At 40.8% G+C, this 24,454-nt stretch overlaps 2 protein-coding genes and 1 non-coding gene across 3 annotated transcripts; all 3 read right to left on the reverse strand.

The window, feature by feature from the left end:
• Positions 1-970: 970 nt before the first annotated feature.
• LOC142451328 (olfactory receptor 7G2-like) lies at positions 971-5,892 on the reverse strand. Its single transcript, XM_075553387.1, has 3 exons — positions 5,882-5,892; positions 4,255-4,344; positions 971-1,793 (listed from the first exon to the last, which is right to left on the reverse strand). Exons 1-3 carry the CDS (start codon positions 5,890-5,892, stop codon positions 971-973), a joined length of 924 nt encoding a protein of 307 aa, XP_075409502.1.
• Positions 5,893-11,982: 6,090 nt separating this feature from the next.
• On the reverse strand, positions 11,983-22,696 carry LOC142452453 (olfactory receptor 7G2-like). Its single transcript, XM_075554003.1, has 2 exons — positions 22,616-22,696; positions 11,983-13,014 (listed from the first exon to the last, which is right to left on the reverse strand). Exons 1-2 carry the CDS (start codon positions 22,694-22,696, stop codon positions 11,983-11,985), a joined length of 1,113 nt encoding a protein of 370 aa, XP_075410118.1.
• On the reverse strand, positions 19,239-19,400 carry LOC142437996 (U1 spliceosomal RNA). The gene has a single exon (XR_012782488.1). It is a non-coding gene; the product is annotated as a U1 spliceosomal RNA (small nuclear RNA).
• Positions 22,697-24,454: the final 1,758 nt, after the last annotated feature.

Below are 24,454 nucleotides of genomic sequence, written 5' to 3' on the forward strand. Positions count from 1 at the left end.
GATGATAGGCTTATTTCTATTTTTATAATGCCATGAAATGTACCCACACTAATTTTGCGATCGACTGACCACCCCTGTTCTAAGAGATCCTAATGCATTTGTTCTTGGGGAAAGTAAAAGAAATTGAAATATATAAGCCCTATTTCTTGAATATATCTAAGATACCTGTCCTCTAGATAGATGCTCAATTTAACTCCTCTATTAAACCTCAAATGATCCCTGATTTAAAACAAGTTTTGATAGTAAATTAACTATTAGCGGAAAGTTCAAAAAAATTATCCATTTTTCTAGCAACAATTCATAGATATCCTGTTTTATATCATGACTACAAACTCCAGATTATAATATCACTAATCCCACGTCTTCCCCATCAACTGAGCAACTCAGCAAAGATGCTTTACTCAATCAACATAATAGCTGCATTTTAGCGTGTTAATGATATTCAATGGTTCCAAAACAAAGGAGGTAGAAAGAGTATATTAGGATCAAACACTTATCCTACAAGACACATGTCTTCTGATACCTCTTTTGAAGACTTTATCTAAAAAACAGACTGAGAAAGACAGTATGTTTTCTTTCTTTATTAGATTCTCTCAGTCGTATCATAGCTGCATGTGAGATGATTATCTGGAATCATGAGGAAAATTATTTCTCGAAGGAAGTCACCATGTTTAGGATTTCCATTCTATTTTGGGATATTCTCTAAATTTCCTCTAAGGAAAGATAGCTCTTTTATTTTTTGAACAAAGAACTCTCTGAACATCTCTTAAATACTAATCTCCAAATCTTCGTCATTAAGGATGTTCAAATAACCTACTATTTCCTAGCACAACTGTAAACATATTATTATGCCATTTGATGAAATGAAATTTAGTGTGAAGGGTGCTGATGGTCAAATGGTATTATCACAGGCATTTCTGAGTAATCAACAAATTATCAGAGATGATACAATCATTACAAGGAAGATTTTCTAACAAAAAAGGTTTCTCAAGCTTGCCTTTATGTCTTTGTTCCTCAGACTGTAAATGAAAGGCTTCATCATTTGGGGCACCACAATGTACATCACCGAGGCTACTGCCATTTTTCTGGAAGACTGTGTGAATAAAGAACTTATATACACACCAACACTGGTCCCATAGAACAGTGAAACAACTGACAGATGAGACCCACAGGTGGAAAACACTTTATACATCCCACTAGATGATGGTATCCTCAAAACAGAGGAGACAATTTGGGTGTAAGAGAATATGATTCCAGACACAGGAGCACCTCCCAAAATAGAAGCAACAATGTATATGAGGATATTATTAATGAGGGTGCTGGAGCAGGCAATCTCAAGGAGCTGAGCAAGTTCACAGAAAAACTGAGGGATTTCCAGGTCTGTGCAGAAAGACAGATGCAAAATCATCAGACTGTGCAGCAGGGCAACCAATAAACTAGCTAGCAAGGAAAGCAGCATGAGCAGGCAACAGAAGCAGGGATTCATGATGACTGTGTACCTCAGTGGGGAACAAATGGCCACATAGCGGTCATAGGCCATTGCTGCTAGGAGAAAATTTTCAAAAGCACAAAAAAACAGGACAAAGAAAATCTGGCTGAGGCAGCCTGTAAAAGTGATGGTCTGGTTCTGTGTGAGGATGCTCACCAACATCTTTGGGATGGTAGTTGTGCTTACACAGATGTCAGTAAAGGAGAGATGGGAGAGAAAGAAGTACATGGGTGTGTGCAGGTGGGAGTCAGAGATGACAGCCCAGACCATGAGCAGGTTTCCAAGGACAGTGACCAGGTACAGGCTAAAATGATCAGGAACAGGCTAAAATCAGGAACAGGCTAAAAATGATGGGCTGGAGTTCTGGATCATCAGTGAGTCCCAGGAGAATGAACTCTGCAATGACTGTTTGGTTTCTGGGTGCTGTGCTGTTGATGCCTCTGATGGAATGATCAAGGAAAAACACAATTAGATGTGTGTTCCTGGAAACATCAACAGCAGCAGAAACAATGGACCTAGTCTCTCTCTTATGCAAAGGAATAGAATAAAGGGGATCTCAAAAGATGAATTTCTGTGTTCATTTTTGATTCTTCTAATAAAGCAAAAAATACCTTTACTTATAAAGGATAAGAATGTATAGTTTTATTATTTTTCCAATAACTATATTTACATGTTCATTTAAATATTTATCTATTAAAAATCAAAATGATAAATGTTGGTGGGATCATGATTAGTAAACCAGGGACACTGTCATTCCCTAGATATCAGAAACATACATTACACTGTGATAATATTAAGATACCTTAAGAATGAAGACGATAAGATGTTGTTAGGAGCCATCAAATCAGTTTCAACTTATAATGACCCCTGCACTACTGAAGGCAACACTGTACCGTCCTCAGCCATCTTCCTAAATGCTTGAATCTTGAGCCTGTTGTTTCTGCCTCTGTTTCAATCTATATTTGTAACTCTAGAATTATTGCAAATGTCATAAAATTAAGTTCACAAAAAACGGGTATTTCTAGGTCTGTACAGAATGACAGATTCACCATGGTTTGAAAAGTTTGGGCTGTTAATCAACTGTAAAATCATCCTGAATTTAGGGGCAGAGCAAGAGATGAAGAAAACTTGTGACTTCTTTGACACTCATGTAAAGATACAAAGAAAGGACCAGAACATGGTAAGCAAAAAGTTTCCCATGAGAGTCCTAACTCAAATTTTTCCCTGCACTTACTTTATTCACATGCATGTGTGCTTGGATTTTCCTCTAGTTAAAAACGTGCCTTCCTTTCAAAACATAAACTAATGGACTTCAGGTTACCTGGCTGGCATCCTGGAGGATGAGTGGCTGACATCTACTCTGGCCGTAGACAAGACGAGGTCTGTCCTCAGGAAAGACAGAGAGTCTGTGTGAAGCACTATGATGTTCCTGGGCACAAAAGATCATCTCTGGCTGATGGTCATGTATGACCCCTCCTTACAGGGAAAAACGTCTTTAAGAGTAACATCATACACATGCTATTTGCAGGTTTTGTGTCCCTCGAGGATCAATATCCAAAGGTCCTCATTAAGCCAACACCTGTATTCTCTCTTTTATCCCTGGACAGTAAATATTGTTAATTCTCTAACATTGTGAGGTCAATTCGATGGTATTTGACACCCTCTCTTTATTCCTGCACTGCACTGCATCACATCTGTTATAAACATGGACCCACACTTATTTTCCTGGTAGAAGTCAATTTTTATTTTTAGATAACCAAAGAATTCTCCCTCTATCAATGAATTCAGAAAATGCAAATTAAATATTAGGTGTGGAAGTACATTTGAAATGTTTGAGTTTTTAGAAAATAGGGTTGTAAATATTCCTATCTCTCTCTCACTGCCACTGAGTATTGATGCTGACTCATGGTAACCCTATAGGTCAGCGTGTGACTTCCTCTGTGAGTTTCTGATACTAAAACAGGACATTTAATAACCATAGGATTCAGCAACACCACTATTAGGCATCTACCCTAAAGAAATAAAAAACATAACATCAGTGGAGGTGTGTGCTCCCATGTTTATACAGCACAGTTCACAATAGCTGGATATGAGAATTAAACCAAATATGCAACTGTGGAAGGATGGATAGAGAAATGATGGCACTTACACACAATGGAACAGTATGCATCCCTACAAAACAACGATGAAAACACGAAACACCATGTAACATCAAAGAACCTGAAACCATTATTCTGAGTGAAGTAAGTCAACCACAAAAGTACAAGTATTATATGAGTCCACTACTGAAGAAGAAACACCAATAAACAAATCTTAGGAATCAGTTTCTGAACAAAAGGAGAGAAGGCTGCCTACAGGGCCTGAGGGAAACCTCATTGCCCTTCTGTGCAGTTCACAGGAGTCAATGTAGAGGAGGCCCCACCCTGACAGGGGTCCCTCCATTAAGTGGGGGAATTAGTGGACGCCCATCCACTTGAGGCCATACAATGTAGAAACAATCCTGGAGCAAAAGAATGTGCCCCCACAGTAAAGGAAGGAGATGCTTTTCAGAAATTCAAGCCAACACCAAGTAAGGGAACAATCTACATCATGGAGGAGACGCTAATAATTGTTTTGGAGTATGCTGCGTGATTGGCGGGAAATTCACAAGAGCTCGAAGGGATGCTAATCAATAAGTGTAGGGAACCTAGAGGGACAATTATCCAGATTTTAATTTCCGGGGCGCACACTGTGCATATGTATTTCCTAATGCAGTTAGCAGATACATGGTCACGAACATGGTAAAGAGGAGAGGCAGCAGTTCTGGATCTTCTGTTAGTCCAAGAAGCAAGAACTTTGAAACATGTGTTTGGTTTCTGCAGTCTGTATTAATGGATCTGATTGAAAACATTGAATGACAAGACAATCAAATGTATGGTCGACCAACTTCTAGCTGTAGCATCATCATGGGAGGCAGATGTTACCTTGAGGATGGATGAAGAGGAATCAAGGAAAATCCTCAAAAGATAAAGATCTGTTGTCATTTCATGAAAGATGATCACATATTACACACCTTGATAGGGGATGAAGGAGCCCAGTTTCCAGTGTGATACGTGTTGGGCAGCCAACTGGAAAGTCAGCAGTTCAAATCCACTCTCCACTCAGTGGGGGAAAGAAAAAGATTTCTAGTCTTGCAAAGGTTTACGGTCTTCTTAGACATCCACTGTTGTAGTTCTCCCCTGGGCAGTGGGGTATACAGGAGCTAATGTAGGCTCAATGACAGTGATTGGGTTTGACAAAGGATGAAAGTCTAAGTGAGATGTCACAGAATGTCTGCTGGCTTTGTATCCATGTAGTCAAAATTGTCAAATTTTTTCTTCTTTGTTGGTGTCACCAAATAGTGTCCTCCCCAGAGTAACCATATGAACAAAAGAATAAAAAACTTCAAGGTCCGGCACAACCCTCACAATTGTTCCCGTGACTGAGCCGGTCGATGCCACCACTGCATGAATTCATCTGCTCCAGGGCCTTCCCCTTCTGTGCCTCCTCTGCTCTTCACAAGACATAACGTCCTACTCCAGAGACTGCTCGTTCCTGAAAATATCACTGACGGTGGTCAGAGGAAGTTTTGCCATCCTTGCCTCTAAGGAACTTTCTTGGCCTAGCTATTTCCAAGACAGATCTCTTTGTCTGGTTAGCTGTCCATGGTACTTTCTATATCCTCCTCCAGGGCCACAATTCCAATGCATACATTCTTCTTGGGTCTTCCTTATTCAACCTCCAAGCGATTTCCTTCTGTCATTGTGCCCTTACCACTAACTGATGGCACTCAGCTTCCCAACTCTAGTGTGCACTAAATTTTCCTGATTCCAGAGCTGACTAGGGACGCCAACTGACTGAGCTCCAAGGGCATATCTCTACATAACTAGCCAGGGGCAGATATAAGCACAAATATACTTGGTTTTGAACCCAAACCAGGAAACCCCCAGTCCAACTCTTGCAGTAATATCACACAGATAGAAGTTATTCCACGGTGTACCAAACTGCCTCAGGGTGACTGCACAGGGAAACCTGGAGGTGGTGTCAGTACTGAATGAGCCAACTCTCCATGAAAGCTGGGGGCGCTCAAGCCCCACTGGGCATATCTAACCCCTCTTCCCTGAAGTCAGAGCTGCATGGCCCTATCTTAAGACACCTGAAAGCATGGCCATTCCCAGGCATTTTTGCCCCTCTCTATGTTGGCAGAAATCACACAACTGACCCACTAGCAAGGTATTAACATAACCATACAAGCAGGAACTTCCCCACAGGTTTCACACAGGGAATGTATGCATATCTCAAAGCCCCAAATGAGACCCAGAGTTCAGAGGCAGCTACTGGCTCAGACATTGGACAGGCTGAGCACACAATCACTCAGCTGTCATGTGACATGCACCCCTGGTGAGCACCCCAAGCCACTCACATCATAAACCTTCCCTCTGAGTAGGGCTATTCCCTAATCCACCCTCCTAAACCACCTATGTAGGTGATATACATGTATTCCAAGCCCCCACACCCAAGTAACCACTTACAGTATCCAAAGAAATCAAACACTTCTCCTCTGACGTAAGTCCCCAGAAGTATTTTCCTTAAAGATAAATAACCTAAATCTTACGGATACAGGAATTAAGTTCGACCAGACCAAATCATTCCCTTGGCCTTAATCTCAACCCTAGACTGCCTTCAAAAAAGAACATAGGAAAGTAGAACAACACAGTCCCAGACACTGTCCCCAAATGCTCAAAAACCCAGTGTCTCATAGTCCTGATTTTTCCCCAAGACAAGGATTAGGCCCCAGATGTTCCTGTGTTGGAATTGGAGTTGCTGTGTATTGTCTCATTCCTATTCCCTACCCCTCTTTAACAAAACAGCACCAGGAGGGCTCTTTTATAATTCACAGCTAGACAGTCTCCTCCAACTCAAAGCAGTCTTAGAGGACAGAGTAAAACTGTCCCTTTGAGTTTCCAAGGCTTTAAATCTTCCTGTAGCATACACCATCTTTCTTTTCTGATGGAGCAATTAGTGGGCTCACACCACTGAAGTTATGTTAGCAGCTCATTTTGTAGCCCCCTTTACCAACAGAGCTCCTTAAAATTCATAGAGCAATCATTTTACCCATATCAGGAATTTTATTTCAGGAGGGACATGAATATTTTCATTAGTAATGAGAAAGCATATTAATGTTTTCTATCTCAACAACGTTCAAATACTTTGACATCTAGACTTTATAATTCACTGCAATCATCCTCAGAGACAAAATTCACAACTAAAGTGTATGTTAAGGAAGTGAACAGTTTGCCATGCAAGTCAAAAATGAAACAGTTGTTTGGTAAGCATGAGTTACAAAGACCTTTCTTGGTTGATAATTAATGTCCCTCACCAATTGTCTGTCAGTTTGTCGACTGGTGGTGGCTTCTGCATAGCTGTCATGGTGGAAGCTAGGACACTGTCATTTCAAAGGCCAGCCAGCCTCCCAAAGTGAACAGGTGTCAGGCAGAGCATCCAGGCTAAGAACAGACAGCAAAGAAGGACTGCGCTCCCAGCTTTGAATGAACAAGCCACTGAAACACTTATACATCGCTTCGAAGCATTGCCAGGTACTGAGAGCTTAAACAAAGGAAAGTACAGCCACAATGCTCCTTGGAATTGAGGATGGCAAGACTACCTTTGAGGTTAGGACACGTTCTAGGAGGGATCAGTCCCTGGTGAAGGACATCAAGATTGACAACATTCGGGGTTAGTAAGGAGAGGACAACTCTCAACAAGATGAATTGACACAGTGGCTTCAACCATGAGCCTAATTAGCTTATAGCATCATGGTGTGTTTAGTGCAGGACCTAATCTTGTTCGGTCTAGTGCAACAGTGTAGTCATGATCAAAGCTGACTCAAGGGCACCTAACAATGAAAAACACAGCACTGTTATATGGAACCGAATTGACAGGCCTTTTTTATATTGCATCACAGGGTGAAGTGAACCAAGTGATTTTGGCAAGCAGTAGTGCAAAAATTGTGTACATGACCTATGGGCTTTGGAAAGTAATAATAATACGTCCAAACAGTATGGTTTGTTAGATTGAAAGGAATTTTGGAAACTTATCCGATGCTTGTGAGGATATTAAAAAGATGCAGCCACATTAGAAAATAATTTAGCTGCTTATCAAATGGATAAACAAAGGGTTACTTGTGGACGTAGTGATTTCATGCCTAGATGAACTTACTGCTTGTAGTTATGAGAATATATGTCTAGACAGGGTATTATAGAGAAATACTTGTTAAAACATTAAAAACTCTTAATGCCAATCAACAGACGTTGGCTTAACTATGTGTGGTAGTGCCATGTGATGATATATGATTCCACTAGAGAAAGGAGTGCAGCGCTGATACATATTTCTATCAGTGTTGTTTGTTCTGGGGCACACAAGATAGTTCACTCTCCTTCACTAGCTCTGTGTCTATCTAACATCTATGACAGAGCTAGGCCTTGAAAACATTGTGCTAAATTAAAGAAGCCAAACACAAAAGATCACGTATTATAAAATTTTATTAACACAGAAACTCATATTGGGCAAATCTATACAGAGAGTGGGGCAGTGGTGACTGGGTGTGTGTCCAGAGGAGACAGGGGAGTGGCTGCAGGAATGAGGTTCCTTTCCAGGTCATGAAATGTCCCTGGAGCAGGATCGTGATTAAGGGTTGTGCAATATTGAGCATGCTATTAATGCTTTATAAATGGAATCTCACTTTTTGTGATGCTAATTTACAGTATGTGTATTTTCCCACAAAAATAATAAATGAAAAGATTTCAAATCAGTTATAAAAGCAACCAATTTTGATTCTAGCAAAATAAAAAGAATACAAAGAAGTGGGATAAAACTTATTTTGGTAGTGTCATTTCATAGTGACCCTACAGAATAGGGTCGAAGTACCCCTGTGAGCTTCCAAGAATATAACTCTTTGTAGGAATAGAAAGTCTCATCTTTGTCCAACAGAGTAACTGGGATTTTGAACTGTTGACCTTTCATTTAGCAGCCTAATGCTTAACCATAATTCCACCAAGATTAGGGTTTCTACAGGGTGATAGAAAGATGCAGTTACATTTTAAGAAAATAATAGTATGTTTACAATTGCTATTAGTTGTACAAGACACAATCACTGTAGACAAAGAGAGTGAATGAGCAAAGGTGGTGAATGAGCAATGCTGATGGTGCCCAGCTCTCGAAAGATATAGCAATTGGAGTCTTAAAGGCTAGAAGGTACACAAGCAGCCATCTAGCTCAAAAGTAACAAGGCGCACATGGTGGATGCATGCCAGCCTGTGAAACCATAAGTTGATGAAGGGATGAGGTATCAGGCATCATGAGATAAAAAACCATATCGATTTGAATGAAGGGGAAGTACGGGGTGGAGACCCAAAGTCCATTTGTAGGTCACGGGAAATCCCCTTACAGAGGGTCTCTGGGAGGAGATGAGCCAGTCAGGGTGTTATATAGCAACAATGAAACATACAGCATTCCTCTAGTTCCTATATGCCTTCTCCCCACCCCACTTTCATGAGCCCAATTCGACCTTACAAATATGGCTAGACCAGCAGATGTACACTGCTACAGAGAGGAACTGGAAAAGAGGGAATCCAGGGTGGATGATCCCTTCAGGACCAGTGGTGACTGGCTATACTCTGAGAGTGGAGGGAGGATGGGTTCGGAAGGGGGAACTAATTAGAAGGATCTACATATAACCTCCTCCCTGGGGGACAGACAACAAAAAGTGGGTGAAGGGAGACATCAGACAGGGCAAGAGATGGCAAAGTAATAATTTATAAATTATCAAAGGTTCTTGAGAGAGGGGGGATCAGGGAGGAAAGGGAAAAATTGAGGAGCTGATGTCAGGGGCTTAGGTGGAGAGCATATATTTTGAGACTGATGAGGGTAATGAATGTACAAATGTGCTTTAAAAAATTGATGTATGTAAGGTGCTGTGCTAAGAGTTGCATGATGACCTAATAAAATGATTAAAATAGATTTGATGGATAAAAGAGCATCAAAGTAACAATCCAAATGAATCTCAGGCAGGACCTCAGTACTAGAGGCAAGAATTCTGACGACACTGAGAGGCAGTTCAATTGGATCCCGTGTTGATGGTGATGCTTTATTTTTAAAACTTGTAATGAATTTATATTTTGTTATTATATAGATAATCTTTAATAAATAAAGACCACTTTTGCACATCAAATTTTATATAATGCTTTAATGTGTAAATCCGAGGAAAAGCCTTTCATATTCTGGAGTCTATCTAAGTTTCCTACAGTCTTCCCATAGAAAAGTCATGTTTCTCAGACTTGAGTACATCAAGGTCTCAGATGGAACTCATTAGTGATGAACTTAAAAATGATGGTCTCTTGGATGCTCACCTGGTGGCACAGTAAGGTAAGCACTGGACTGCTAACTGCAAGCATTTTCTGTGGTTCAAACCCATCATACATTCCATGGGGGCAAGGTGAAGCAATCAGTTCTTATAAATATTTAGAGATTTAAAAATCCTGTATGAGGTCATTGGAGGAGCCGTGCTGGTTTAGGGGTTGCTCACTGAGCTGCAATCCACATGGTTGACAGTTCCAAACTACCATCTGCTCTGCAGGAGAAAGATGCACCTTTCTACTCCCATAAACAGTTAAATCCTCAGAAACCAACAGGGAGGATGTTATGAGACAGCCTTGACTAGATGACAGTGAAATTGCTCTTATCTTTTTGGTTATGTAAATTCATTAAGATTTGGAATAAAACCCATGGCAGGAGGATATGTATATTCTAAGACAGGGATACTCACACATTTTCAGCATGCCAGCTACTTAAGAAATGATCAAGTCAAAATGATCTACCAATTACAAGAATGCAAAACATATTTTTTATTTTTTACATTTATTAAAAATGCATTCAGAAATATTTAAATGTACGAGGTATGTTTACATACCCTGCATAACCGTATGAGTCCATATCACAAAACACAACCCAATCAATTGTGTACATCTTTTGTCATTACGTGAGTTTACTCTGATGACTTGTACTGAATGGGATGAACCAGGGAGGCATAATCTGGGCAGTAGCTGCTGACAGCCAGTCTCAATGACACTTCCAAATGATCATCAGTCATGGTGGACTGGTGATTGGAACTAATGATCTTTAAGTGGGAAAAGGCTGATTCAGAAATAAGTAGCGCTTCCAGAACTGTTCATTCGCTCTGGACTTCAGCTGCATGTCAGCTTGTAGGGTCAAAAATCTCTCATCCCATATGAAAGTGATATGTTTTTGTCTTCTCACATAGTCCAGCTCCCCCACTCATTTTAATTCTCTTTCTTATGTTTAAGAGAAAAAAAAGTAATGTCTGAAAATTGGCTGTAACTTAGGTCATCAGTTTTCCTGCACCTAGAGAAGTTTGGCCATGCATTTGAAACCTAAATTTTTATAAGATTGTGCTGTATATCGATTAAGTGACAAGATTGATGATAGGCTTATGTCTATTTTTATAATGCCATGCAATATACCCACACTACATTTGCGATCGGCTATTAGATACTGATCAATGTATCGAACACCCCTGTTCTAAGAGATCCTAATGCATTTGTTCTTGGGGAAAGTATAATAAATTGAAATATATAAGTTTAGTACTTGAAGATATCTAGGATAGCTGTCCTCTAGAGAGAGGCTCAATTTAACTGCTCTATGAAACCCCAAATGGTCCCTGTTTTAAAATAAGCTTTGATAGTGAATTAACTATTAGCTGAACGTTCCAAAAAATTATCCATTTTTCTTGCAACAACTCATAGATATCCTGTTTTATATCATGACTACAAACTCCAGACTATAATATCACTAATCCCATGTCATCCCCATCAACTAAGCAACTCTGAAAAGATGCTTTACTCAATCAATGTAATACCTACATTTTAACTTGTGAATGATATCCAATGGTTCCAAAACAAAGAAGATAGAATATATTAGGACCAAACACTTATCCCACAGGACACATGTCTTCTGATATCCCATTGAAGACTTTATTAAAAAGCAGCCTGAGAAAAACAGTGTGTTTTCTTTCTCTATTAGATTTTCTCGGTGGTACCATATCTGCATGCATGATGATTACCTGGAATCCTGAGGAAAATTACTTCTAGGATGAAACCACCATGTTCAAGACTTCTGTTCTATTTTGGGAAATTTTCTAAATTTCCTCAAAGGAAAGAAAGCCCTTTTCCTTTTTTTTAAATTTTTGCCCAAAGAATTGTCTGAACATCTCTTAAATATTAATCCAAAGGCTACATCACTGAGGATGCTGAAATAGCCGACAGTTTCCTAGCACAACCATTAACATATTATTATGCCATTTGATGAAATGAAATGGAGTGAGAATGATGTTGATACTGAAAAGGTGTTATCACAGGCAGTTCTGAGTAAGCAATGAATAATCAGAGATGATACAGTCATTACAAGGAAGATGTCCTATCAAAGAGTTTTCTCAAGCTCACCTTTATGTCTTTGTTCCTCAGACTGTAGATGAAAGGATTCATCAATTGGGGCACTACAATGTACATCACTGAGGCTACTGCCGTTTTTCTGGAAGACTCTGTAAATAACGCACTTATATGCACACCAATATCTGTCCCATAGAAGAGTGAAACAACTGACAAGTGAGACCCACAGGTGGAAAAAGCTTTATACTTCCCACTAGATGATGGTATCCTCAAAACAGAGGAGACAATTTGGGTGTAAGAGAATATGATCCCAGACAGAGGAATACCTCCAAAAATGGAAGCAAAAACATATATAAGAATGTTATTAATGAGGGTGCTGGAGCAGGCGATCTTGAGGAGCTGAGCAAGTTCACAGAAAAACTGAGGCATTTCCAGGTCTGTGCAGAAAGACAGATGGAAAATCATCAGACAGTGTAATAGAGCTAGCATTAGACTAGTTAGCAAGGAAAGCAGCATGAGCAGGCCACAGAAGCAGGGATTCATGATGACTGTGTACCTCAGTGGGAAACAAATGGCCACATAGCGGTCATAGGCCATTGCTGCCAGGAGAAAATTTTCAAAAGCACAAAACATCATGACAAAGAACATCTGGCTGAGGCAGCCTGTGAAAGTGATGGTCTGGCTCTGTGTGAGGATGTTCACCAACATCTTTGGGATGGTAGTTGTGCTTAAACAGATGTCAGTAAAGGAGAGATGGGAGAGAAAGAAGTACATGGGTGTGTGCAGGTGGGGGTCAGAGATGACAGCCCAGACCATGAACAGGTTTCCAAGGACAGTGAGCAGGTACACCATCAGGAACAGGCTAAAAATGATGGGCTGGAGTTCTGGATCATCTGTGAGTCCCAGGAGAATGAACTCTGTAACGACTGTTTGGTTTCTGGGTGCTGGACTGTTGATGCCTCTGAGGGGAAGATCAAGGAAAAGGACAATTAGATGTGTGTTCTGGAAACATCTACAGCAGCAGAACCACTGGACACACTCTCTCTTGTGCAAAGGAACAGAAGAATAAAGGGGGTGTCAAAAGCCTACCTTCTGGGTTGATTTTTGATTCTTTTAAAAATGGAAAACTTACGTTTGTTTATAAAAGGACTAGAATGTATAGTTTTATGATTATTTCCCATATCTATGTTTACATGCTCATTTAAATAATTATCTATTAAAAATCAAAATGATAAACTTTGGTGGACCATGAATAGTAAATTGAGGACACCCTGTCTTTCCCTAGAGATCAGAGAGTTACATTAGTGATACTATAAAGAGACAATAAGAGTGAAGGCGATAAGATGTTGTTAGGTGCCATCAAATCAGTTTCAACTCATAATGGCCCCTGCACTACTGAAGGCAACACTGTACAGTCCTCGGACATCTTCCTAATTGCTCGAAAGTCAAACCTGTTGTTGCTGCCTCTTTTTCGATCTATCTTTGTAGACCCTAGAATTCTAGTAAATGTCATGAAATTCTGTTCACAGAAAGCGGGTACTTCTAGGTCTGTACAGAAAGATTCATCATTAAGGTTGAAAAGTTTTGGCTGTTGATCAACTGTAAAATCATCTTGAATTTAGGGGTAGAGCAAGAGACGGAGACAACTTGAGACATTTTTTACACCATGTAAAGATACAAAGAAACTTGACCAGAGTATTGCAAACAAAAAAGTTTCCCATCATAGTCCTAGTCCCGAATTTTATTTGCATTTAATTTATTCAAATGCATGTGTTCTTTGATTTTTTTGTCTAGCCAAAATCTTGCCATCCTTGCAAAACATCAACTAACAGACTTCAGGTTACCTGGCTGGCATCCTGGAGGATGAGTGGCTGACATCTACTCTGGACGTAGACAAGACGAGGTCTGTCCTCAGGAAAGACAGAGAGTCTGTGTGAAGCACTATGATGTTCCTGGGCACAAAAAATCATCTCTGGCTGATGGTCATGTATGACCCCTCCTTACAGGGAAAGAAGTCTTTCAGAGTAACGTCATACACAGGCTGTTTGCAGGTTTTGTGTCCCTGGAGGATCAATATCCAAAGGTCCTCATTAAGCCAACGCCTGTATTCTCTCTTTTATCCCTGGACAGTGTATATTGTTAATCCTCTAACACTGTGAGAGATCAGTTCAACAGTACTTGACACCCTCTCCTTATTTCTGCACTGCGCTGCATCACATGTTATAAATATGGACCCACGATTATTTTATTGGTGGAAGTCATTTTTTCTTTTTAGATAACCAAAGATTCTCTATTGATCAGTGATCCCCCAAAATGCAAATTGAATATTAAGTGTGGAATACATTTCAAATTTTTGAGTATTTAGAAATTAGGTTTGTATATATTCCTATCTCTCTCTCACTGCCACTGAGTTGATGTTGGCTCATAGAAACCCTAAAAGTCAGTGTGTCATTTCCCCTGTGAGTTTCAGATACTGAAACTGGACATTTAATGACCATAGGCTCCAGCAACATCACTATTAGGCATATACCCTAAAGAAATAAGTGACATGACATGAGTGGAAGTATATACTCCCATGTTCATAACAGCACAGTTCACAATAGCTGGATATGAGAATCAAACCAAATATGCAATTATGGAAAGATGGATACAGTAACAATGGTACCTACACACAATGAAATAGTATGCATCCCTAAAAAGCAATGATGAAAACACGAAACATCCCATAACATCAGAGAACCTGGAAACCATTATATTGAGTAAAGTAAGTCAATCACAAAAGTACAAAAATTGTATGAGTCCACTACTGTAGAAGATACACCAATTTAAAAAAATCTTAGGAATCAATTTTTGAACCAAAGGAGAGAAGGCTGCCTACAGAGCCTGGAGGAAATCTCATTGCCCTTTTGTGCAGTTCACAAGAGCCAACATGAAGGAGGAGACCCCACACTGGCAGGGGTCCCTCCATTAAGAGGGGGGAATTGGTGGATGACCATCCACTTGAGGCCATACAGCATGGAAACAAGCCTGGAGCAAATCGATGAGCCTCCACAGGAACGGAATGAGAAGCTTTTCAGAAATTCAAGCCAATACCTTGTGAGGGATCTATCTACATCGAGGAGGAGACACTGATATTTGTTGGTCAGTATGATGTGTAATTGGGAGAAAATTCACCTCAGAGCAAGAAGGGATGCTAATCAATAAGTGTAGGGAACCTAGAGGGACAATAGTGCAGATTTTATTTTCCTGGGCACACACTGCATATGTTTCTAACCAAACTCCAGTGAATCTCTATGTGGGCTAATCACCATGATGATCACGGAAGCTGGACCTTGCAGGCAGCCCGGCAAATGCAGGGGCTACCCCTAAAGGACCTAACATAGAGGCGCTGCTGAGTGAGCTGAACCCTGCCTCTAGTCTGCCTGCACCCTTGGAATGAGGATTATGTACTTTGATAGGAGAGGAAGCAGAGAGTGGCTGCCGCAGCACGGTGGAAGTGGCCATTACTGGACCCTGGAGGAACCCCCAGCTCAGTGGGTGTTTAAGGAAAGGGACCCAGGATCACCATACATGTTGTACCTATATGCCCACCTTGCAGTGGTAAAACAGGCTCTGATCCATTGAGCAAGGATTTGCATCAGAAAGAATTATTCCAGGAACTTTCCACCTGACACCAATCCCCATACTTGGAGTCAACAGAAACAGATCTAATGGGAGATCAAACTCTTCAAGGCAAAAACTCGTGTGCTGAAGCTCAATGTGGATCTACACTCACATAGACTCCTCACACTGACAGTGTCTGCAGTGCTGGGTCCTTGGGACAATTGATGCGATGGTAATGCAATAGACTGATACCACAGGGCGTGATGGGCAATGCTGTGCCTTTTTGATTATATGTGTTTTGCTTTACTGCTTGTAGCTTTCGCTCTTTCCTTTCCTTCTCTCTCTCTCTCTCTCTCTCTCTCTCTCTCTCTCTCTCTCTCTCTCTCTCTCTCTCTCTCTCTCTCTCTCTCTCTGGTGCTCTGTTCGTTTGGTTGCTGGTTGTCTTTTAGTTGCTATGTAGACAGTTGTTCTTACATGCTTCTGATGTAGTCGTATTAATACCGCTAAAGTGAACTTGAGATGTTCAGTCTCCAGGGTGAAACAAATGGTTTCTCATTCCTACTTAACTCTAGCCCCAATTCAAGAACAGTTAGCTCTGATAACATTGCCCTGCTTGGTACTAACCTTCATAAAATGATCACTGAAGATAAGGGTGCTACAGCAAATTCTGGTGAAGAAAGTAGATGGTGCCTGGCTATCAATCAATCTGAATCGTGTCTGGGGTCCTAAAGGCATGTATTTTAAAAAGCAGCCATCTAAGTAAAGAATCAATCACACCCATAAGGAAGAACAAACCAGTTTGTGTAATCCAAAGATAACAATCACAAAATTTGAACATAGCAAAGAGGAAGCAACAGAGCTAAAATTTGGAAGACCCAATTTGTGGAAGGCTGTGGAGCATGGTGGGAGCACAATGCACATCTGCAGTTTCTAGTCAGACTGAGCCCATGGCAGATCCCCTCCAGCCCCAGATTAGAGTTCCAAACAGCCTTACTATCAGGCCATTGTAAAAATGGTTATGCTGCATTGAACTCGATAGTTGACCAGTTGACCCCCTGGTAGTCCCAACCTCTATTTTTTCTGGGTGCAAGTATCTCTTAGATGTTCCATGACAGAAATGTCTTCCCCGGCTCATGGACTGTTGCTAGGGATCTTTTCCATCTCATACATTGTTTGCATTTTTGCTTTTATACTATAATGATCTTATCGTTCCACCTTAGTATGATTTGTTTCTCATTGTCTTCTGTTGTGTTTGCCAGATGTGAAGCAGAGGAGGAGTGGAGGTATAATGATAATAACTGAAACCAGGTGTTATAGGGAATGCAGGGGTGGGGGATTGGAGATCGGGAGGGAAAGGGGATTTCAAGAGTAAATAATGAACGTGGGAGGGGGAAGCGAGCACTAGAAAGCATTGTGATTTCCCAACTTATTTTAAAGGAGATGCTTTAAGATACATGTGCTGATTGTACAATTACCCTTGATATGATTGAAATGTTCAAATGTATGATAGATAAATTTTGTCCCAGTAAAAATGTTGGGGAAAAGACTTTTTCTTGATAATTTCATTGTAAGTCTCAGTATCAGCATTGACTATAATCAAGTTTCAATATCAATAGCACAATTATATTTTCTTATTGGTTTATATTGCATTGTTAGCTTGAATTCAGCATCTGCTCAAAGCAATAATGATAGGGGTTTTTACTAGCCTAAAAGTTAACAGCTACATAAACTGATAGGACCAATTCTACTAAGTCCTTTAGAATAAATATGAATATGAATATGAATCAATTAAATAGCAGTTATTTTCCCTTTTGGGGCTTTTAAAAAAAGTTGTTTCAGTGATTGTGAGATATTTCAGCATCATGCGTGGAGAATCTATTCGAATTTACTAATACTCCATATAATCTCAGGCACTGATATGATGTGGTAGTTACATATTTTCATGTCAACTTGATAAGGAAGGTGTAGGAGTGGAGTTTAGCCTGTCAACCAGGTCGCATCCTGGTGACCCCTTCAGGAGGTGTAAGTGAGATAAATGACTCACTGGAGGCCACTTCTCTCTTTGCTTCACCTTCCTGTTGGCGAGCTACTTGGCAGAGACCTGCCAGAGTCCTGTGAGGCTTCCACCTCCATTGTATCCACAAGAATCTTCATCCAATGACCTGGGATCTTCCTGCATTCTGCATCATTGCATGTAGCTACGTGCGTCTGAAGAGGGATTGATGGAATAGTATCGGACTTTTGGCCTTGATTTGGACTGGGCTAGAATGTTTTCTGAACATTCAATTATTCATTTATATAAAGCTTTTTTCTTACACATATAGAAGTCTCAATAGATTTGTTTCTCTGGGCAATCTGGCCTAACACATATACTCAAAAAATTAATAGACATGCATTCAAAAGGATTTCGGAGTAGGAAGTACAACAAAGTGGGATAGTAGTCCTGAAATTGGTGCCTTTCTTCTTGGTCTCTAGATTGCTCTTGCAGATGAAAATGTACTATCACACATAGTATCCACATGGGGAAATCTTGTTTTCCTTCTTGGACATATTATTAATCTATTAAAATGAAACATGAGAAAGCATGCTTCTTGTAGTATATTAGATGGCTGGTCCCATAATTCTATTTTTATGTTCAATATTCTGGAACCTGTTTATATTCCTGATATGTTAAAGGGTGACTGCTAGCTTAATTGAATAAGTTATAGTTTCAGAGGAGATTAAGCTTATGATCCTGGTAAGTTTACTTGCAACCATGAATATTCTTGTAATGTGGACTGTGTGGAAACAGGAAAAATGATGAAGCAACGAAACCACAGAGGGAAATATTGAAATCATGGGGCCACAGTTCATGGACTTGCTGGAGCCAATAGCTCTCCCTGCGGCTGGAAGAGACAATAGTAGTATTCTTCTAGAGTCATCTACGGAAGCTCACTCCATTGATACCTTTGCTTCTCATTTACAGAATTCAGATTTTACAAAACTAATTTTCCCATTTTAAGTAGTTAACTTTGTAGTGTTTTATCTGGCTGCCAAAAGAAAGAAGTATAGGTTATAATCAACAATGTCCTTCTTAATCTAATTATTTCTATGGGGAAATGCATACCTCAGATGTAATTCCATTGGGAAGTTAACCATAACCACTAGAAACATTCAATACAATGCCTGCCAAGTACCACATATTCAATAAAACACATATCACTTAGTTGGGTTCCTTTTAGAAGAGTTATTTCCTTTAGCAAAATAGTTGTTTCCTGGAGTAACAAAGCTTAGATTGCTGAAAATTACACCCAATATGATAGCGTAGAAGTGGCTTAGTTACAATGTCAAATGGAATATCAATTGAAAAAGATTTCTGTGGTGAAAATGAGGCCACTGATTGGGAAAAAATGGGATCTTGAAAGTTGGGAGGGGACACATAGGTGGAAAACCAGGGACCTAGGCCCACTAAGTCCTTAAATTCCACTGCAGCACTCCTGCCAGCAGATCCAGCCCTCTTGCCTCCAATGGATGAGATGAATATAGGTGTGTCTGAGGATTCTGGGATATCCCCTCTGATGGTGCCTGGGTCAGTTCTTGGGCATCATGTGAGATAGGTGCTTTCCGTGACAGTATTGAGTGTGTCCAAGATCTACCCTTAGTTCTCATTTTTATTCTTTTTCCCAGTAGAGAGTGAGAACGCAGTCCCCCACTACCACAAATTAGACGGTTGAGTTTCCCATATTTGGGGAAATCGAGGGGGTCAGCACATCCGGAGTGCAATGGATGAGCCTCGCCCTGGGAAAACCACCTTCATGATCATGGTCTCTCCCCTGCCAGTGAAGTAGAGCTCTCATTTTTATATCTAGACCTACAAACAGACACATGTATGGCCATCGAGTCTATGTTTACTCATAGTGACCCTCTCAGACATTTCAGCAGAACTAACGATGTGAGTTTCTGAGACTGGGACTCTTTGTGGGAGTGGAAATCACAGTCTTTCACTGATCAAGTGGTTGTGGGTTTCAAACTGCTGACCTTGCAGTGGGCAGCTCAACAAATAACTACTATGGTACCGAGCACTAAGTCCCAGGAAGGCCCAAAGGTGACATAGGAATTGAGATATTACACTTCAAATGAACAATTTGATATTCCTGATAGATAAACCAATACTGGAGAATATACACAAAAATGGCTAATAAGGATGTAAGAGAATGCTGGAAAGAACATAAAGTTGAATAATTCTAAGTTCATTATTGTGGGCCCACAGCCTTTTTTCAATCAAGGTTTCCAGTGTCAGATGGAAAGTTAGCCCTATGCTTTATTTGTGAAGCATAAAATATGCAGTGGGTCATACAATACCAAGTTAAAGAACCAGATTTGCCTTGTTATACTCTAAAATCAAGCTTAGGGAGGTTGGCATGTGAGAGTGAATTTATGAGGTTAGATTCCAAAGCCCACAAATGGAATGGAGAGTAGATACATTGTATACGACAACCATAAGAAATCGATTCATGAAGGAAGTCCTATGATGCTTGAACACGATTGGGGGTGTGTATGCAAAAATTGGTGTTGGAAGCTGCCTTACTTTAAGACACGTAGATGCAATGTAAGCGATTGGAAGCCATGGGGGTGAGTGGCAAGTGGCAGTTATTAGAGAATAAAGACAAGGGAGGTGCGGCTACTGGAGGGTGCAACAGAGTCAAAGCTCCACAAACAAATCCTTGCCACGGAGTCCATGCTGACTCAGCAAGCCTCAGTCGACTGGTGGGTTCATATTGCTGACCTTGGCAATAGCTGCTCAGCGCATCAGGACACGGGTTATTGCAAATGCAGTGAGATAGAATTGAACACCGTCACATTTGGTCTCCATTTTGATCCACTTATATTTTAAAAATAGTTTCTGTTTTCTTTTGATTGATAGGAACTGAATTAATTGGGGCTCTTGCAGGGGAACTTAGGGGGAAATGTGGAGCTAATAACAATGAGTATAAGAAAGAAGGAATTTTTGGAAATTCATTGTGATTTGATGATTCTATCTCTTTTAAATATGATTCATCTACGTATTGATATGATATGTGAATTACATGACAATAAAAGCTCTTTTAGGAAAAGAAGTGCACATGAACCTTTTCTCTTTGTTGATCAAATAGTATACTTTCTTTTGAATGAAAAAATACTTAGCTGCTTTAAAGTGAAATTTATTATCTCCCAGTTTGAAGCTTATAAATCAGACATCAAGTAGCAGCAGCAGCAGCAGTGTGAAAGGCCCTTGGGGCGAATGCATTGAAGTCTCTGGCAGCTGCAGGATGAGCTTGGGACTCCAGGAACTCCTAGACTTGTGACCATGTGACGCCGATGTTTCTCCATGTGATCTTGTTGCATCCTACTTTTCTCTGTATTATCTGCAGTGTCTGTGTTACAAGCATGTCCTTAATTGCAAGCAGGGCTGTCAGGATAACCCTCCTTCAATTTCCTCCGCAAAGACATTTTCACCAGTGAGGTAACCATGACCTATCAAAAGATGTGTCATAGAATAAAAAAAGCAACTGAAAGGTGAGACCAAGATATATAGAAAGCTTTATGCTTTTTACGAGTTGATGATGTCCTCCATAGAGAGGGTATAATCTTAGTGTTAAGAGAATATGATCCCAGAGAGTGGATCACCACCCATAATGCAAACTGAGAAGCAGAACAATGTCTTGTTAATATGGGCACTGAAACAGGCTAGGATTAGTACCTGAGCACATTCCCAGTGGAAGTAAACGATGACCAAGTTTGTGCTGATGGATACATCAAAAACCATCAAACTATAGATAAGGGCATCTGTCATAGTAATGACCAAGGGGTGTCGAATAAGTGGAGCACACATGCAGGACTCCAGGATGCTGTGCACCTAAGTGGGTGACATGTGGCCATGATGCAGACACGATAACCATTTCTGCAAGAAGAAAAGGTTCAAGCAAAGTCAAAATCAGGACCAAAAAAACCTGATTGAGGTACCTTATGTAGGTTTTACTCAGATCTATCAGAATATATGTTCATTAGAAATTCGGGGATGGTTGTGATCCTTACAGATGTCATTAAAGGGCAATTTTGAGAAAGACGCACATGGGGTGTGCATATGGTAGTCATACATGACAGTCAGGACAACCAACAGATTTCCAAATACAGTTATCAGATGCACGGTCACGAACATGGTAAAGTGAAGAGGCAGCAGTTCTGGATCTTCTGTTAGTCCAAGGAGAAAGAACTTTGAAACCTATGTTTGATTTCTGCATTCTCTATTAATGAATCTGATTGAAAAAATTGAATGACAAGACAATCAAATGTATGTTCAACTGAATTCGAGCTATAGCAACACCATGGGAGGCAGGTATTATCTTGAGGAAGGATGAAGAGGAAGCGAGGTAAATCCTCAACAAAGAAAAGTCTGCTGTCATCTCAGGAAAGATGATCACATTTTCCACACTCTTAAAGGGATGATGGAACCCAGTTTGCAGTGAGTTACATGTTGGGCTGCCAACAAGATGTCAGCAGTTCAAAATCACCATCCACTCAGTGGGGTGAAGACGAAGATTTCTAATCTTCTAAATATTTATGGTCTTCTTAGAAATCCACAGTGGTAGTTAGCCCCTGTGATATAGGATATCCATGAGCCAGAATAGACTCAACGACAGTGATTTTGGTTTGACAAAGGAAGAACGTCTAAGTGAGATGTCACAGCGTGTCTGCTGGCTTTGTAGCCATGTAGCCAAATGTGCCAGAGTTCTTCTTCTTTGTTGGTGTCACCGATTAATTGCCTACACAGAGTATCAATATGAACAAAAGATTAAAAACTTCACAGTCCGGCACAACCCTCACAATTGTTCCTGTGACCGAGCCCGTGGATGCCACCACGGCATGAATTCATCTTCTCCAGGGCCTTCCCCTTCTGTGCCTCCTCTCCTCTTTACAAGACATAATGTCCTACTCCAGAGACTGCTCGTTCCTGACAATTGAATCAAAGGCGGTCAGAGGAACTGTTGCTCTCCTTGCCTCAGAGGAACATTCTTGGCCTTACATTTTTCCAAGACAGATCTCTGTCCATGGTACTGTCCATATTCTCCTCCAGGGCCACAAAAAAGAGATTTCCCTCTGTCATTGTGCCCTCACCACTAACTGATGGCACTCAGTTTCCCAACTCTAGTCTGGACTAAATTTTCCTGATCCCAGAGCTAACTAGGGAAGCTGACTGGTCAAGCTCCAGGGACATATCTCTCTCTGCAAAGCTAGCCAGGGGCAGTTATAAGCACAAATGCACTTGGTTTTCAGCCCAACCAGGAAACCTCAAGTCCAACTCATTCCACTAATATCGCCCAGGTAGTAGTTACTGCACAGTCTAGCAAACTGCCTGAGGATCACTGTACAGAGAAACCTGGAGGTGGTGTCCATAGTGAATGAGCTAACTCTCCAGACAACCTGGGGGTGCTCCAGCCTTACTGGGCATATCTAACCCCTCCTCCCTGAGGTCAGACCTGCATGACCATATCTTAAGACACCTGAAAGCATGGCCATTCCCAGGCATTTTTGCCCCTCTCTATGTTGGCAGATATCACACAACTGACCCACTAGCAAGGTATTAACATAACCATACAAGCAGGAACTTCCCCACAGGTTACACACTGGGAATGTGTGCATAACTCAAAGCCCCAAATGAGACCCAGAGTTTAGAGGCAGCTACTGGCTGAGACATTGGACAGGTTGAGCTAACAATCACTCACATGTCAAATGACATGCACCCCTGGTGAACACCCCAAGCCAATCACATCAACAACCTGCCCTTTGAGTAGGCTGTTCCTTAAACCCTCCCTCCTAGACCACCTAGGTAGGTGGCATAAATACTCCACGCCCCCACACCCATGCAACCACTTACAGAATTCAAAAAATCATACCCTTCTCCTCTGACCTGACCCCCCAGAAGTATTTTCCTTAAAGATAATTAACCTAAATCATACGGATACAGGAATTAAGTTCGACCAGACCAAATCATTCCCTTAGCCTTAATCTCTACCCTATACTGCCTTCAGAAAAGACCACAGGAAAGTAAAACAACATACTTCCAGACACTGCCCCCAAATGCTCAAAAAACCTGTGTCTCATAGTAGTGATTTTGCCCCAAGACAAGGTTTAGGCCCCAGGTGTTCTGTTCCTGTGCTGGAATTGAAGTTGCTGTGTATTGTCTCATTCCTATTCCCTACCCCTCTTTAACAAAACAGCACAACGAGGGTTCTTTTAAGAATTTTATGATTCACAGCTAGACATCTCCTCCAACTCAAAGCAGCCTTAGGGGAGAGAGTAAAACTGTCCCTTTGAGTTTCCATGGCTTTCAATCTTCACTGTAGCACATACCATCTCTCTTCTCTGATGGAGCCACTAGTGGGCTCAAAACACTGAAATCATGGTCAGCAGCTCATTCTGTAGGCCCCTTTACCAACAGAGCTCCTTAAAGATCACAGAGCAATCATTTTACATATCAGGAAATTTAAGAAGGACATATGAAGATTTCCACTGTTAATGAGAAAATATATAAGTGTGTTCTATGTCAGACAACACACTGACTTTCACATCCAGAGTTTATAATTCATTACAATGACCACACAGACAAAACTCAGGATTTAAAGTGTGTACTAAGGGGGTTAACAGGTTGCCGTACAAATGAAATATGAGACAGTTTTTGGTAAGCACAAGTTGCAAAGATCTTTCTTGATTGTTAATACAGGTCCACCCCCGTCCCCCTTCACCCACTCCACCCCCCGACCCCTACCCCCACCCCCATTGATTGTCTGTCACTTTGTCATCCGGTGGTGGATTCTGCATAGCTATGATGCTGGAAGCTAGGACACTGTCATTTCAAAGGCCA

This window comes from Tenrec ecaudatus, chromosome 1, assembly GCF_050624435.1.
Source record: "Tenrec ecaudatus isolate mTenEca1 chromosome 1, mTenEca1.hap1, whole genome shotgun sequence".
NCBI lineage: Eukaryota > Metazoa > Chordata > Mammalia > Afrosoricida > Tenrecidae > Tenrec > Tenrec ecaudatus.